The 17,334-nt window shown below is 41.3% G+C and overlaps 1 protein-coding gene and 1 long non-coding RNA gene across 3 annotated transcripts; both read left to right on the top strand.

Annotated features, from left to right (window-relative positions):
• Window positions 1-5,198: 5,198 nt before the first annotated feature.
• Window positions 5,199-8,006, top strand: LOC113023236 (uncharacterized). 2 transcript variants are annotated; one of them, XR_003272526.1, is made up of 5 exons: window positions 5,199-5,386; window positions 5,549-5,606; window positions 7,257-7,351; window positions 7,462-7,527; window positions 7,693-8,006. It is a non-coding gene; the product is annotated as an uncharacterized LOC113023236 (long non-coding RNA). The 2 variants fall into 2 exon arrangements; XR_003272525.1 differs by having other exon boundaries at window positions 7,462-8,006.
• Window positions 8,007-9,293: 1,287 nt separating this feature from the next.
• On the top strand, window positions 9,294-13,031 carry LOC113023851 (uncharacterized). The gene is made up of 3 exons (XM_026170263.1): window positions 9,294-9,311; window positions 9,718-11,117; window positions 12,335-13,031. The coding sequence occupies exons 2-3, from the start codon at window positions 9,855-9,857 to the stop codon at window positions 12,362-12,364; spliced, it is 1,293 nt and encodes a 430-aa protein (XP_026026048.1). The 5' UTR covers window positions 9,294-9,311; window positions 9,718-9,854; the 3' UTR covers window positions 12,365-13,031.
• The last annotated feature ends 4,303 nt before the right edge of the window (window positions 13,032-17,334 follow it).

Below are 17,334 nucleotides of genomic sequence, written 5' to 3'. Positions count from 1 at the left end.
CGAATGAAGCTTCTGACCTTCAAAGGCCGAGTGCCAACTCATTATAAGCACATTTGCAAGGTGTGTCTGAAAATTATTTAAACCACTCTTTTTAAATCAAACACTATTTACATTGTTATAACATCAAAACCAGCAGCATATTTACAAACTTTCAGCAATAAAAAGCCTTCTGCTTCTAAGGCTCACACACACTCTGGGCAGGAAGTGAAAAGCTCTGTTCTCCTCCCAGCCACACGCTCATTTGCATGTTCACACCGTCTAAAAATAGCTCGCAGCGCTGCAGCTGCGCTCTCATCACACACAGGGTCACACAAAGCTCAGACAGAATTCTATTCACAAAAGACGTCTTATATTCACAATCACTGACAGGCCTGACAGATTCAGCACCTAACAAATTTCGACAAATTTAAGTTAACGGGTCCAACCGAAGAAAGTTTCACTTTTTTGTAATCAATCAAACAGTATCTGTTACTTCTGGGAACAGTTTCTGACCTAACTTCTAAATCCCTAACTCAATTTAACTTTGTCCAAACAAGCACATGACACCGTTTCAAACGATGAGGAGTCTCGGTAACTCCTAGCTTATTTCGGGATGCCCTGTACCCCACAGTTAAACCAAAACTGAACTACCCCTGTTCGCCGACAGGTCAAGACCGCGCGTCCACGGCCAGGAGGGGGCGTAACCCCCGGGCTATGTGCTTCTTAGCAGACTTCTGGGCTGCCGTCCTATAATAATTTTAACCTAACCGATTTTGTAAAATTTTACCATAACGGGTCCTACCGAAGAAAGATAACTTTTTTACGACCAATTAAACAGTCTCTGTTACTTCTGGGAACAGTTTCTGTCCTAATTTGTAAAACTATTAAACAGTATCTGTTACTTCTGGAACAGTTTCTGTCCTAATTTCCCTACCAAACTACCTGAGCCTTCAGCTCAATATCCAGGGACTCAAACCCAACATTCTCTGTTACTTCTGGGAACAGTTTCATATTTCTTCAACTTCATTAAATACTCTTAAACAACTTTAACTGCATAACACACGGTGATTCTCATCAAAATCAAAACAGACACCCACCAGCAACGTCAGTGAGCAAACTTTTAATTTAATGCAGCCCAATTTGGCACAATTTGGGAATCAACTCAACAGGCAGTGCCTTACCTTTTAGATGCACCCGGGAAGCTCACTCACATCAGATCCCTGGTCCGTGCCTGTCCGCTCGACAACCTCAGACCGTCCACACCTCGCACGTCCACCCCAATACCACAGGACGAGCCCCCAAAATGTTATGGTTCAAAAATATTGGAGATGGACACCAGAGGAAAAACCCACAATAACAACACTGGTCCGGTCGGGTTGAGTCAAACGATGATTTAATGATCACACACGTGGGAGATGGACACTGTATGCAGACAGTCTCAGATCTCATCTCAAAAAACACATCTCCATAGTTTTATGAAATCAGGGTATTAGAACGCCCCCTCATGCGTAGTGACAGGTGTAATACAATCAATGTTGACAATTTTATTTAACACAAAGAATAACATTGTCTCCTTCCCGAGGGCAGACGCTAACTGCCCCCCTTCTCCTGGAACCGTCTGTACCCTGCTGAGACACAACATGGCAACTACAAGGACTCTTTCATTTATTAATATTGCTCTAAATCAAGTATATAATATTAAATGAATATGGCTGGATCAGCTACTTCTACTTAAAACATATTAAAACATGACTAAGCACAAAATCACCAAGAATGACATCTTATAAGTGCTGTGTAAGCGCGTGCGGCCTTCCAAGCTCAAAGCCTTTGCCCTCCATAGATCAGCCAGACTCGCGCTGGCTGTAGCTTTTAACCTTTAATTACCTTGAGCACAACTCTAAAATGAGCAACAAACTGCAATGTGTATGGAATGATCATGGTTACATCTGCAATGGAAAATCATGTTATTATTCTGATACCTGTAAGAAAGATCAAATTAAAGTTATCACCATCACTGTAATGCAAAGAATAATGTAAGATCAAAAACTTCAATTCATGCTTAATGCAAAGCTGGTTATATACTTCTAATGAACTAATAATGGCATATTAAAATATTAAATGATAATGAGAAAAACATCCCCTCCTTATTCTACAGAAGCCAGGAAGCGAACCACCAACCTTCTGATCAGTAGATGACCTGCTCTACCGCCTGAGCTACAGCTAATGAAAAGATGGCTCTCGGAGATGTATTTGACTTACCCTGTTGCATCTTCATATTATATTTATGTTAGATTTTTCTTTTCTTTTTTTTTTAAAAAATTGTTTTTCCACAGAATAAATGATGCAGATTTCAATTCTGTTATATTTTTTAATATTTTGGGGATTGTTAAATTCATTACCTGATGACAGTTTGACAGGTCTTTTGGATTGTCCAATAAATATTGCAATTCCTTTTTTAAAGATCTCCTATCTGTTATTGTAACAGACCATTTAAATTATGTCTAAATTATTTACTGCATTTAATAGAAATATTAAACAAAAAATATAATTGAAAAACAAATATCATTATAGCATCATGAAGAAATTTAAAAACAGCAGTAGCCTACCATTTAATTGTTGTAAAACTTGTTCAATTCCTTTAAAAAAAAGGCTTTACTGATAATAGTAGAACAGAATAGCAAACTATTACTGTTGTAAAGCCAGAGAAAAAACAACAACAACAGTTATTTAGAAATAGTATGTCTATTAAAATGAATGTTCAATCCATTCCTTTGTGGTTTTGAATGGGGGATTAAGTCCACTTCCAAAAAAATCAAATCTTTTTAACAGATTACATTGTAAAAAAACAAACAAAAAACCCATGACAATGTTCAAAAGATTATTTCAGGTTTTATATTATAGGTAAATGGCCTGTATTTGTATTGTGCATTACTAGTCCCTAAGGACCCCAAAGTGCTTTACACATTCAGTCATCCACCCATTCACACACGGCAAGCTACATTGTAGCCACAGCCACCCTGGGGCGCACTGACAGAGGCGAGGCTGCCGGACACTGGTACCACCAGACCCTCTGACCACCACCAGTAGGCAACGGGTGAAGTGTCTTGCCCAAGGACACAACGACCGAGACTGTCCAAGCCGGGGCTTGAACTGGCAACCTTCCGATTACAAGGCAAACTCCCAAATTTTGAGCCACGATCGCCCCCGATAGGTGGTATAGTGTGCAATCCAGCAAGAGAAGGAGTGAGGCCCCAGGTGGGGCACAGATGTCCAAAGGGTGAGGGTCCTAGAGTACCAGAGGCAATGTGCAATTCACTTTTGATTACAGACTCTTGGACTTTGAAATGTTTCAGGACTTACTATAGACTCCATCCATCCATCCATCCATTCGCTTCCGCTTATCCTTTTCAGGGTCGCGGGGGGCGCTGGGGCCTTTCCTAGTTGTCATAGGGCGAAAGGCGGGGTACACCCTGGACAGGTCGCCAGTCTGTCGCAGGGCTAACACATAGGGACAGACAACCATTCACACTCACATCTAGTGGCAATTTGGATTATCCAATTAACCTATCCCCACAAGCTGCATGTCTTTGGACGGTAGGAGGAAGTCGGAGTACCCAGAGAGAACCCACGCAAACACGGGGAGAACATGCAAACTCCACATAGAAAGATCCCGGCCTGATGGTGGAATTGAACTCAGGACCTTCTTGCTGTGCGGCAACAGCGCTAACCACCGTGCCGCCCCTACTATAGACTCAATGAGGAGAATTTTAGGTCCCAGTCCGCTCTTGGCTTTGTTTTAATGTGGAAGACAGTACTGGAAAAAACTTGCAATTTTTTAAAGTCTATATCCCTCTGGAGATTGTAATCACTGGCACTAAATCTTTAATTCCCTGTATACAAACAAAAACTTATTTTTTGTTTTACAATTATTAATTATTGTTTTAATTAATAAATTATAAATCACAAGGTTTTTTTCTAAGAGTGCAAAGATTGAAAAGGAATAAAAAAGCATAAAAAAGGAGTGAACTACTGTAACTACTATTCAACAAAATCAACAATTTAGACTTCAATTCCATGAAATTTTATTAAAGCAATTTAGCAGCAGCAAAGCACAGAATCAAGTAATAATATTAATCACGAGGAAATTTCTCGTGTTTCTCTTGCATTAGGAATAAGGAAGAATTGGCTGGATTTGTACAAAATGAAACTGCTGGCAATAGACACAAGAATACTGATGGTTACACCCTTGTGCAATAAAGAGGATGTATGTTCTATCACAAGACACAATAACACAGCTGTTTGATTTCTTTCACTAGCTCATCCACACACTCAGTAGCGGTTTTTGATACGGACGACACGGGCGGTTGCCCGGGGCAGCGTCGTGGTGGGGGGCGGCATCACGGGCATCGGCAAAAAAAAAAAAAAAAAAAAAAATGCTCGTACTCATGCTGCCCCGACGTCATGCCAGCGCATATGGCATGGCATAGGCGCCGATCGGTTTTCTATCGCCCATTTGGTGGGAGTAAGGGCCCCCTCCGTTTGCGAGGTGCGCCTGCTGCTTGCGGCACAGGGAGGAGAGGGCGGGGCGGCGGGGGATTCTCTGGCTGGCTGCAGCAGTATCTAATAACCAACTCGCCAAATAAAACAAAATAAAAACAAACCAACAAACACTAAAACACCAGACATTATGATACAGACTTGTGATTTGCACCCAAGTTTTTTCGATGTATTTTTAAAGGGGCTACATGCTAAAAAGCCAGGCCAGGAAAGTCTCCTTCGTGTTCTGTATTTTCTTCTCAGTTACTTTGACACAAAGACATCTGTTGTGATGCGTACAGCTCTGATGAAGTCTCACAAGTGTCATATATGTTTTTAATCATAGATTAGGGCTGCACGATTTTGCACAAAATGAGAATCACGATTTTTTGCTTAGAATTGAGATCACGATTCTCTCACGATTTTCTTTTCCAGTATAAATATTTATTGCACTTATTAACTGCACATCAACTTCGTAACAGTTGAGACTGAACATAAAAACAATAAATAAACATAAAAACAACAAATGTCTCACGTTTTGTTGTACTGCTTGAAATTCCGTCTCCACCTTTGCTCGACACTGCGTGTATAGAGCAGGTAGTGCAACAATAGAAAAAAATTCACCTGCAAAAATTCACCTGAAAAAAATTCACCTGAAAAAAATTCACCTGCAAAAATTCACCTGAAAAAAATTCACCTGCAAAAATTCACCTGCAAAAATTCAACTGCAAAAGTGATGAACTTTAATGACCCAAGCCAGAGCAATCAGCACCAGATCGAGTCGAGTGGCTCTCAGCCAATTAAATTACGCTGTTTGATCACATGACACCGTTAGCCAGCAGTGTGTCTCCTAAAAGAGAGCTGTTTAAAGGTGAGTGATTAAGTTTTTCTCCTAAATAGAGATCATTACAGAACGCCTAGTCCTACTTAAAATCCCATTTATTATTATTATTTTTTTTATCATCTACTCGAACTAAGGAAAACGTTTGACTAACTCAAAGACAATTTCCACGCCTCCCCTGCCTGACTGCAGAGGCAGTTTTGAATTTAGGAGCGCCAAGATGGCAGCGGCAAACCCTGGCGGCTCTCCGGTGAGTATATATATATTTTTATCTTCAAGTTTGTCTTTTGAAACCTTAATTTTATTTAAATCCGTTGCTCACGTATAAAGTACACAGACGGGGTCTTTGCTCAACTCGTCTGAGGCGTGTCTCACTAAGCGCTACATGCTAGCATCCTGCTAACCGAGCTACCCTTTACATGCTGTGCTTTAGAAAATAGGATACTCGTTAAAAAAATACTCCGCAGATATTGATAGATAGACGAACACTGCAAATATAATGTTGGAAACGAGAACGGCCTTTGGTGAAGGGGTAAAATACACCATGAATAAAGCCATAGAGTGAATGGCTGCCATGGTTGCAGAACAGCCTGATTTAATGACAAGAATGGGGAAGAGTGAGGTGAAGTGAACCACAGCCACAAAACACGGTCAGACAAGGCGGCAAAAGGGCAGTGATCTGTCCGTCAGTATGAAGTTGGTGTGTGCTTTGGTGAACAAAAACTCCAGACTGGTAGCAGGAAGATGGGAGACTCGTGTTTCACTGGAATAGTGGTGAATTAAAACATCCTTTGTTGGGGACATTTCGGTGTAAATGCATCCATACAGGCAAGACAGAGGCAGACTAGACAGTGAAGAAAACAAGGCAAACATTAGAAATATAAAAACGGAAATATAGGATGAGTCGGGGATGAGTTCCTGCCCCAAGTGGAGGAGTTCAAGTATCTCGGGGTCTTGTTCGCGAGTGATGGGAGAAGGGAGCCGGAGATCGACAGACGGATTGGGGCTGCAGCTGCAGTAATGCGGACGCTGCACCGGTCCGTCGTGGTGAAGAGGGAGCTGAGTGTAAAAGCGAAGCTCTCAATTTACCGGTCGATCTACGTCCCTACCCTCACCTATGGCCACGAGCTGTGGGTAGTGACCGAAAGAACGAGATCGCGGATACAAGCGGCAGAAATGAGCTTCCTCCGAAGGGTGGCTGGCCTCTCCCTTAGCGATAGGGTGAGAAGGTCGGCCATCCGGGAGGGGCTCAGAGTAGAGCAGCTGCTGCTCCACATCGAAAGGAGCCAGCTGAGGTGGTTCGGGCATCTGACAAGGATGCCCCCTGGGCGCCTCCTGGGTGAGGTGTTCCAGGCATGTCCCACCGGGAGGAGGCCCCGGGGCAGACCCAGGACACGCTGGAGAGATTATATCTCTCGGCTGGCCTGGGAACGCCTTGGCATTCCCCCGGATAAGCTGGAGGAGGTGGCTGGGGAGAGGGAGGTCTGGGCCTCTTTGCTTAGGCTGCTGCCCCCGCGACCCGGCCTCGGATAAAGCGGATGAAGATGGATGGATGGAAATATAGGATTAATATAACATACAATTAGGGAAAATGTAAGGAACACAATGTAAATGATATTGTAAAGTCATTAAAACAGCATACTCTGATTAAAAGAAACACATAATTGGGTAGGATAATAACAATAATAATGTTAAAAAACATGTACAAGATGGGTATGTATACTTGTAGCCAGAATACTATAAAGTTGTAGCATGCCAGACCATCTTGATTGAATGTAACTTCGCTCCACACAAGTTTTATGGTAGACATATTCATATTGGTATCTAATAAATGATTAATTCTTAGATTTTATCGAACGTTAATTTATAAATTGTTTCTGTCTTTATGTGTTTGTTTCAGATTATGCAAGATGAAATTATTCAGTCAGCAAGACACTTGCTGCAGTTGCTGACATCATCCAACTGAACTGCTGCTGTGATGAATCAGAATACAAGGTTTACTTTAGCAAGACTTATGAGTTAATGCTACATTTAACTAAATTGTTATATATTTTTTGTGTCCAATATTGTCTCCATATGATTTTGTTTTTTGCAACATCTTGCAGAGAACAGAGTCAAGGTACCAGCTTGGTCAACCCTAAAAGACCATCTGTTCATCAAGAAATGACCAGGTGAAAAAGTCATAAACTAAACACTCTGCATGAGCATGGAATTTAGGATGCAACTTTATATCTTGCCTGCTCTACACTCAGGGCTTGAATTACAACAACAGTCAATCACATAAAAAAATATACTTTTGGTAGTTCTGTGTCTCTGTCTCTCTCCTCCAAACCCAGATGGCTGCTGGTACTGAACCGGGTTCTGGTTCTGCTGGAGGTTTCTTCTTGTTAAAGGGGAGTTTTTCCTCTGCACTGTCACTTCATGCTGCTCAGTGTGAGGGATTGTTGAGGTTGAGTCCATATGTCCTGCGAACAACTGCTGGGCAATGACACCATGCAATCTTCTGGGATTCCTTGGATAGAAAACCTGTGAACTGCACTTGTCCTTGGTCTTCACAGCTCACCTTTTTACTGTTTATTGAATCAAAATGCTCCAGTGACATGGATTCTACATTGTAACTGATGTGATGTTCTATAAAGTGGTTTTAATAAAAAAAAAGGCAAAAATTAGTTTGTTTCTTTATTCAATTTTTGAACAGTGATACTCATTCAGTAAATGGCATGGCAGTGCACTATAGGCATAAATCTAGACCCCTAGATAAAACATGATGGCATTATAGCAGTGACAACTCCTCCACAGTAGCAGGTGGGATTTTTCTTTTTTGAGGACGGCTCCTATTACCTGTCACTACAGATGGTCTGTTTATGTTTTGATCAAGAGCCTTTTTTGGGCAGCTGAAGAGGAGAAGTCTATCTTATGGCCAACCTCTGACTGTATCTTGGTCACATTACCCAGCAAAACCCAGTATGCAGGTTCACCTGTAACAGTCCTTGTGCCACAGATCAACACTGTTGCTTCTACATTAAACAGAAGAGCAGTGACGTGGGTGCAGGTCTCCGTGACTCCGGCCTTACAGCTGGAGTGGGTGGCTTCAACCTTCCCTGTGATGCTCACAATGACCCATGGCTGCAATGCTGGTTCATTCAGTCTTTGAGAGTGCAGTACCTGAAACACACACACAAAGTTCTTGTCTTTAAATGAACTATGAGCCAAGGCTGACATAAATGTTTTATCTACTTAATCATTAATGTAACAGTGTTTAGAAAGTTAGCACATACATGTAATTTTTCATTTCTTTATGTGTCCATCTATAGAACGCTGCATGTTATATTCTAAATCTGCCTGTTCTGTCAGAAACCTGCCTGCAGAAAATGAACCTAAAGGATGTAATCACTTTCAAGATGGAGAAAGCATAAAGTGACAATTATGAATCACTTAATATGATAAGGAGATTCTGCAGGTCATTAATGTATAAAATTAAAATAAAATGCATTTTTAGTGACACAAGATACAAATATGGAAGCAAGATGTATAATCGCTCAGTTTGGGGAAATTGTGGGTAGCCTGCAAGAGCCTCAACTTCTCCATACCCACAATGTGCAACAAATGGGCACAGCTGATCTTCAACAGTGGAACTGCTATACTTTGTTTAGTTCTTTCCAGTTTGTTTGTAAAATGTCCTTGCACTGGATAAACAAAACATTTCATCCTTGTTCTGAGCAATGTTTGCTGTGTGTGTTGTAATTCACCTCTGTGCAAACTTAGTGTGTGGTAATTTACCAGCATTTGAAAGACTGTTGTACCTTGACTTGCTTTATACAAATAAACTGGACAAAACTGGATAAATATTCATTAATCATTATGTATCTTATCGACCACAGAAAATTGCTAGTAGCGAACATTTTAACTTGGTTTCAGAATACAGTTAAAACTGGACATTTGAGACAGTCATCATGTGAGTTTATTCTATGCTTTAAAATCATTCAGTTTATAACAATAAGGATTTGTAGTTTACATGCAGAATATTAAACTTAAAGCACTGAGAATTATGATCGGAACGTAAAACAGTGCTAGTGTCTAGGGGTGCAACCATACAGAAAATTCACGGTTCGGTTCGGTACTTTGGTGTCACGGTTCGATATTTTTTTGATACAAAAAAAATGTTCATGCCTTTTTAATTTGTCATTTATTAAATTTTCACGGCACATTCCGCACCACATCTCTGTGCGTTCATCATTTTTTTGAAGCCAGCTGTTAGATTTGTGTTCTCAAGAGTAAATATATTTATTTATTTTATGTTGTGAAAGACGTTTTCTGATTGTCATTTTATTTTGAAAAGGATTTTATTTTGGTGATTATAGATTACTTCACTTCCTGTTCCTGTTGTTCCGAAGCGCGAACTGCTGAAGCAATGATGTATCTCATTCCCTTCCTGTGTTGCTAACAATAAAAGAAACGGGCAAAGTAATCAACCAAGTGAGTGTATTATTAAGAGAACATGGCCGAAGAAGAAGAAAACTCTTCAAGCTCAACAGGTTATGGGCCCAGGTGTGACACAACAGGAGGAAGATGGCAGAGGTTAGTGTTCAACAGAGACGAAAACAGTTACGAACTTTGGGAGGCGAAGTTTCTCGGCCACATGCGGATCATTGGCCTAAAGGACACTATATTATCAGTCACTAACCCAGATGCAGAGAAGAATGCTGAATGCTACGCTGAACTGATACAGTTTCTCGATGATAAAAGTCTGTCACTGGTAATGAGAGATGCGGCTGACGACGGAAGAAAAGCTTTAAAAATACTACGTGACCACTACGATAGTAAAGGCAAGCCCAGAATCATCGCACTGTACACAGAGCTGACGTCTTTACAGAAGAAACCAGATGAGACAGTGACAGATTATATTATCCGAGCTGAAAAAGCAGTGACCTCTCTAAGAAATGCAAAAGAAGTCATCAGTGATGGACTTATTATCGCCATGATCTTAAAGGGGCTTCCTGAAACTTACAAGCCATTTGCTATCCACACAACTCAAAGCAGTGAAGATTTAACATTCACACAGTTCAAAAGCAACCTACGAAGTTACGAGGAAACAGAAAAATTTGACAACAAAGTAAAAGTGGATAATGTGATGAAGGTTGATTTAACATCAATCACCTGTCATGGATGTGGAAACAAAGGACATTTTGTAAAAGATTGTCGCCAAAAGGGAACACCTAAGTGGTGTAACTACCATAGAAGCTCGACACACACTGATGAGACATGTAGAAGAAAAACCAAGTACAGAGATGACGCAAAACTAACTGTAGTAAAACTAGAGGGCAAGAAAGAAGAGCAGACTTTTGTATTTAAAGTCAGTCAAAGACCACTGACTACTGACATAATGAGAGAAGGACTAATGGTGGACTGTGGTGCGACTTCACACATCATTACGGAGAAGAATAAGTTCATAAAGTTCGACGAGACCTTTGATCCTGGGGAACACTACATGGAGCTCGCTGATGGATCCAGGACAAACAATGTCGCACTCAAGAGGGGAGACACGAACGTCTCTCTACGAGACACACAAGGACACTGTACCACCATCACACTGAGAGATGCTCTGTTCATCCCATCCTACCCTCAGAGCATATTTTCAGTGAAGGCAGCTACAAACTATGGAGCACAGGTGATCTTCAAGAAGGGACAGAACGAACTAGTGAACAAAGATGGGACAGTCTTCCCCATCGAAGAATACAACAGACTCTACTATTTGAAAACGGTAAACATTGAAACATCACTCAATGACATAATGTCCATTGATACTGTTAATCTGGCTTGTGATGTAAAAACATGGCACGAAATTTTAGGACATTGTAATGTTAGCGATGTGTTAAAACTACCTGATGTTGTAGATGGCATGAAAATCACAGGCAGGGGGATGCTAGATTGTAATGTGTGCACAGAAGGGAAATTCACTAACAACAGAAACAGACAAAGTGACCCAAAAGCGAGTGAACCATTACAGTTGGTACACACTGACCTAGCCGGCCCTATTGAACCAAGTGGCCAAAGTGGTCATAAATACGCTATAGTATTTACCGATGATTTTTCAGGGGCAGTGTCAGTTTACTTCCTAAAACAGAAAAGTGACACGACAGAGGCCACAGCAAAGTTTCTAACTGACTGTGCACCATACGGCAGTGTTAAGTGCATTAGATCAGACAATGGCACAGAGTTCACAAGCAGTTCCTTTCAGTCTCTTTTAAGGGAAAAAGGCATAAAGCATGAAACATCTGCACCATATTCTCCTCATCAAAATGGCACAGCTGAGAGGCAATGGAGAACACTCTTTGAAATGGGGAGGTGTCTCTTACTAGAAAAAGAGCTGCCAAAAGAATTATGGCCTTACGCCATTCAAAATGCAGCTCACACCCGCAACAGATGCTACAGTAACAGGACTAAAAGTACACCATATCAGATGTTAACAGGGAAAAGACCAGACCTCTCAAAACTGTGGATATTTGGATCAGACTGTTATGCATACACGCATAACCACAAGAAACTTGATCCCAGATGTGAAAAAGGAATATTTGTGGGTTATAGTAAAAATAGCCCAGCATACCTGGTCTATAACCCTCGCACAGGAAAAGTGTCAAAACACAGGCTTGTGAGATTTATCAAGAAGAACACTGTTGAACAACAAACACAGACTGATGAATATGACTCAGAAATTCAGACTTATGAGTATGTAGTACCCTCAAAAGAAAGTACAGGACAACAAAATGAAAATGCAGCAGAAAACAGACCTCCTAGAGAAGAGGAAACCAACACAAATGAACCAAACCCTGACATAGAAAGAAATGAGGGTGATGAGCAAAACCAAACTGAGCGCTATCCTAACAGAGAAAGGAAACCTCCGAAATATCTAGAGGATTACACATCTAACTGCAAAGATTTAGCAAATGTAACCTCTGTAAGTGTTGATTATTGTTACAGAGCAACCTGTGGAATCCCCCAAACCTATAAAGAGGCGCTGATGTCACCAGAGGCACCAAGGTGGAAACAGGCAATGACAGAAGAAATCAACTCTCTGAAAGAGAATGACACATTCGAACTGACTACTTTACCTACTGGTAGAAATACCATTGGAGGAAAATGGGTCTACACCCTCAAAGAAAATGAACAAGGACAAATATTCAAAGCCAGGTTTGTAGCAAAAGGTTACAACCAGACACAAGGAATAGATTACCAAGAGACATTTGCACCAACAGCAAACATGACATCTGTGCAAACCCTAATGCAAATAGCAGTCCAGAATGATCTTATTATCCACCAAATGGATGTTAAAACTGCATATTTGCATGCTCCCATTGAGGAAGAAATATACATGGAACAACCAGAAGGTTTTGAGCAAACAGAGTCAGGAGAAAACTTGGTGTACAAATTAAAGAAATCCCTTTACGGGTTAAAACAATCAGGTAGAAACTGGTACAAACTCTTGAATGACTACCTTGAACAAAATGACTTTGAAAGAAACCTTTCTGATCACTGTGTATACAGAAAGGACATTGGACACGAAACTCTACTGGTTATCATCTGGGTAGATGACTTGATCATTGCGGCTAGCAATACTAACTTGTTAAACACATTCAAAGAAACAATGAGGTCAAAGTTTAACATGAAAGACCTGGGGAAAATATCCAATTTCCTTGGGATACAGTTTATACAAAAAGAGAGTGAAATCAGGATGAATCAGAAGAAGTACATTCAAAGACTGTTGGAACGCTTTGGGATGTCCGAATGCAAAGCCAGATCCACACCGTGTGAACTAAAAACGGATACTACCACGTGTGGAGAAAATGATGGAAATGAGACTGTTAACTCAAGAGAGTACAGAGAAATAGTGGGCAGTTTGATATATGCCATGACGTGTACGAGACCAGATATAAGCTGGGTTGTTAGCAGACTATCTCAAACACTTGCTCAACCCACGAGAGAGGACTTAGTAACGGCAAAACAAGTCCTCAGATACCTAAAAGGCACAAACGACTTCGAACTGATCTTTAAGAAAAGCAGTGAGGATCTAGATCTAATTGCTTACAGTGACTCTGACTGGGCATCCTCTGTAAAAGACAGACGCAGTACAACAGGCTACTGTTTTGCACTTACTAAAGAGGGACCAGTAATATCTTGGAAAACAAAGAAACAGCCTACAGTGGCACTCTCAACATGTGAAGCTGAATACATTGGTCTTGCAACCACTACTCAGGAAAGCATGTACTTAACCCAACTGTTAAACGGCATGGACAGAAAAAGGTACACATGTACTAAACTGTTTGGGGACAACCAAGGGGCCATTGTGTTGAGTAAAAACCCAGTGAACAGACAGAGGTCAAAGCATATTGATGTGAAATATCACTTCATTCGTGAAGCGGTAAATGAAAGGAAAATCTGCATTGAACACTGTCCATCAGAAGAAATGGCTGCAGACATACAACAAAACCAGTTACAAGAGTGAGACTCAGAAAGTTTCAAAAATGGTTCTTTGGAAATGCATAAGATGCTATGGGTTAACAGCATGAGAACAAGGGGGGGTGTTAGATTTTTAGATTTATTAAATTTTCACGGCACATTCCGCACCACATCTCTGTGCGTTCATCATTTTTTTGAAGCCAGCTGTTAGATTTGTGTTCTCAAGAGTAAATATATTTATTTATTTTATGTTGTGAAAGACGTTTTCTGATTGTCATTTTATTTTGAAAAGGATTTTATTTTGGTGATTATAGATTACTTCACTTCCTGTTCCTGTTGTTCCGAAGCGCGAACTGCTGAAGCAATGATGTATTTCATTCCCTTCCTGTGTTGCTAACAATAAAAGAAACGGGCAAAGTAATCAACCAAGTGAGTGTATTATTAAGAGAACATGGCCGAAGAAGAAGAAAACTCTTCAAGCTTAACACCAGCTCACCTCCTGCAACTACTTTTCCGAGAATACGCTTCTTTTGTGGTTCGGACTCCTTCTGACATTTCTTTGGAGGTGGAGAAACATCACAGTAATTGCTTAAAGGAGCTTGCTTCTTCGACATCTTTAAGAGTTCTAAACAAATGTCTGTCCTCCCACTAGAGCAGGGCGATATGGCCAAAAATATTTATCACGATATATATTTGAAAATTTGCGATAACGATATAACCGACGATATAATTGATGCGAGACAAAATACAACTCCACAACATTACTAGCGCAAAAAGACAACCTTCCATTTATTTTCACTTAAACAAGAAGCTGGTTTTTATGTACATTAAAGCTTTATAAAAATGTAACAGTGCAAATGCAAATTCCTTGCTGAAAGTTTAACCAAAAGGCATTTCCAGTAGAAATGGGCTGACATATCCTGAGCATAACCATGTATAATATCCACTGAAGTTAAAAAGAGGTGCTTTGCAGTACGCATTTTTCGGACCATAAGGTGCACGGGATTATAAGGCACATTAAGCGAAACAAAGCAGTCAGATAAATCAAACTTTATTAAACTCATTCTTCTTGCTTCCTCCACTTCTGTACCATTGATTCATTAATGTTGAATTCTCTGGCAGCTGCTCTATTCCCATGTTGTTGCAGTATATTAATGACTAACCTCGTATTGTGGATGGATTATCTCAGTTGTTCTCCTGACTGAAGTTTGGTCCGTTTACAGCATCCTGCCATGCGATTGCATTTGTCTCTAACCATGAAGAACCTTCACGTTAACTTTTATAAGTGGAAAAGTGTTAGTGTTCGTCCTCCAGCTTCACTGTTTATGTTATGCTAACATAGCTGTGTCGCTAGCGATCACGTAGCACATCATTATATACCAGCTAGCCCAACTTCAGTAACCCTACAAACGTCACTGCTGTTTAGTTTCCTGTCTTCATTTATGTTGGAAGTGATAGCAGAGCTGTACGTTTGATTTTTTTCAGAAATCTCTCAGTCAGAACATGCAATATCATGCTTAGGTAACTAGCGAAACTAGCGAGCTAACTTCCGCTAGCTTCCTGCTAACTTCTAACTCCGTTAAATGTAATAACTTTTGTTTTCATGGATGCCTGGAAGTTAAACTTTATAGTTACACCTGGTAAAGCAGCAATGCTGATCGTTTTATTAAAGATGAAAGAATTTAGACAGTTTTTAACTCTAAGTGATACTGCAGTGTTGTTTGACCTGAAACATAAGGAGTTTAGGACCCAGATTACTCCCAGATTTAAGAGCATCTTAGTCCGACAAATACGACAATAACAACGGCTGCTTGCATGTTCTGCAAAAAAATGTGCTTTGTTGTGTATCTGACGGACAAACACCAAACCAGTTCCACATCACGGAAGTTGCACCATTTTTACAAACCAATTCTGGTTCATCTGTTTCACTCAACAATCGGCCATGTGCGTATGAAAACAAAGGCACTGCGCATGCGCGTTTTACTCCCATTCTATCGCGATATTTCATTTTCCTATCGTTGCCTAACATTATACCGTGAACGGTATAATATGGCCCAGCCCTACCTCCCACTGTCGTTCTCTAAAACCTAAAAGAGAACTATGGATTTGATCAACTGGTCTCTGAATGCTATTGACACCCTTTTCTCAACGAGAAATCTGGGCTCGGGAGAGCCTGAGTGCCCTGGAGGGACTTTCCCTGCCGGATACACGATGGACGGGTGGCAGAACTGGAGGATCATGTGCCTGACGGGACTGTCGATCGAGGACGCTGAAGATATCTATCTATTCGGAACCATGATAACAGGGTTCATGCTGATCGGAGTTGGCTTAGCCCTGGTTTATCGGAGAAATAAGAGAGCGGAACCGGCTGTTCAAACCCCCCCAAGGCTGCCCGCTGGAATCGAAATGGAACGAGGCGCAACCTCTCACAACGAACGTAATATGGTCAACACCTTGGAGACGCTTGCAGCTGCTGTGAAGGCTCAAAACAACACCATTGAGCGTATGAGGGGAAACATCAGAGAGAGGCCTGCTCAAAATGAGACCCTTGAGCGACAGTTGGAAAACATCGCGGAACGGATCACTGCAGTTGTGAGGTCTCAGAATCAAAAGAACGATAACACCATGGAACAGAAGTTTGATACCATCATGGGGAGGCTCGCGACTCTCCAACGGGAGATCGAGAGGCCAGTGTCGGAGTGTTAAAGAGCAGCCTGAAAATTCTCCTGGGCTGCTCGCATGGAAATTAACAAAATCAACATGAACATTGCGGACCCCCATAACGCGCCAGCTGCAGGCCCAAGGCTGGAGCCGAACAATCACTCCCTGATAACGACTGTGTTACGGCTATTCTTCCCATCCCATGCAAGGACACCTGGATTGGCTGGAGGACTGTTTACTTAGCCTGATAGGCCGAAGGACACTGTCTCAGCTGAACTATGGACACGCACACATACACTTACACTGATAGGCACTCACTCATCCCCCTCCCTTTCCAACGCCTTCGATGCTTGTTTCCTGCGAGGGAACACGGCGGGTCTGTGTGCCGCGCTGGAATGGTAGCGCTGTGCAGGGTGGCTGCTGTGTTCGCTTCGGATTACTCCTCACCCCCCACCCACCCCTGTGGCTTGTCATGTCTTCACAATGTTGTGCTGTGGACATTTATGTGCTATTTTGTGCAAAGGAGTTTTTTTTGTTTCCTGTTCTCATGCTGTCCTACCATGGAAGCACAGCATGAGTAGGGGTCTCTTTTTTTCCTCTTGTACTTTCCCCAATGTAGTGTACATTTCAATGTTTTTTTCTCTGATTCTACCAATCTCCGACCTTTTTCCCCATGTAATGTTTGTGCTATACAGTGGGGCAAAAAAGTATTTAGTCAGCCACCGATTGTGCAAGTTCCCCCACTTAAAATGATGACAGAGGTCAGTAATTTGCACCAGAGGTACACTTCAACTGTGAGAGACAGAATGTGGAAAAAAAATCCATGAATCCACATGGTAGGATTTGTAAAGAATTTATTCGTA

The sequence above is a fragment of the Astatotilapia calliptera genome, chromosome 6, assembly GCF_900246225.1.
Source record: "Astatotilapia calliptera chromosome 6, fAstCal1.2, whole genome shotgun sequence".
In the NCBI taxonomy this organism is placed as follows: Eukaryota; Metazoa; Chordata; class Actinopteri; order Cichliformes; family Cichlidae; genus Astatotilapia; species Astatotilapia calliptera.
The sequence above is the reverse complement of the archived record's forward strand: the minus strand, read 5'-3'. Positions and strand labels throughout refer to the sequence as shown.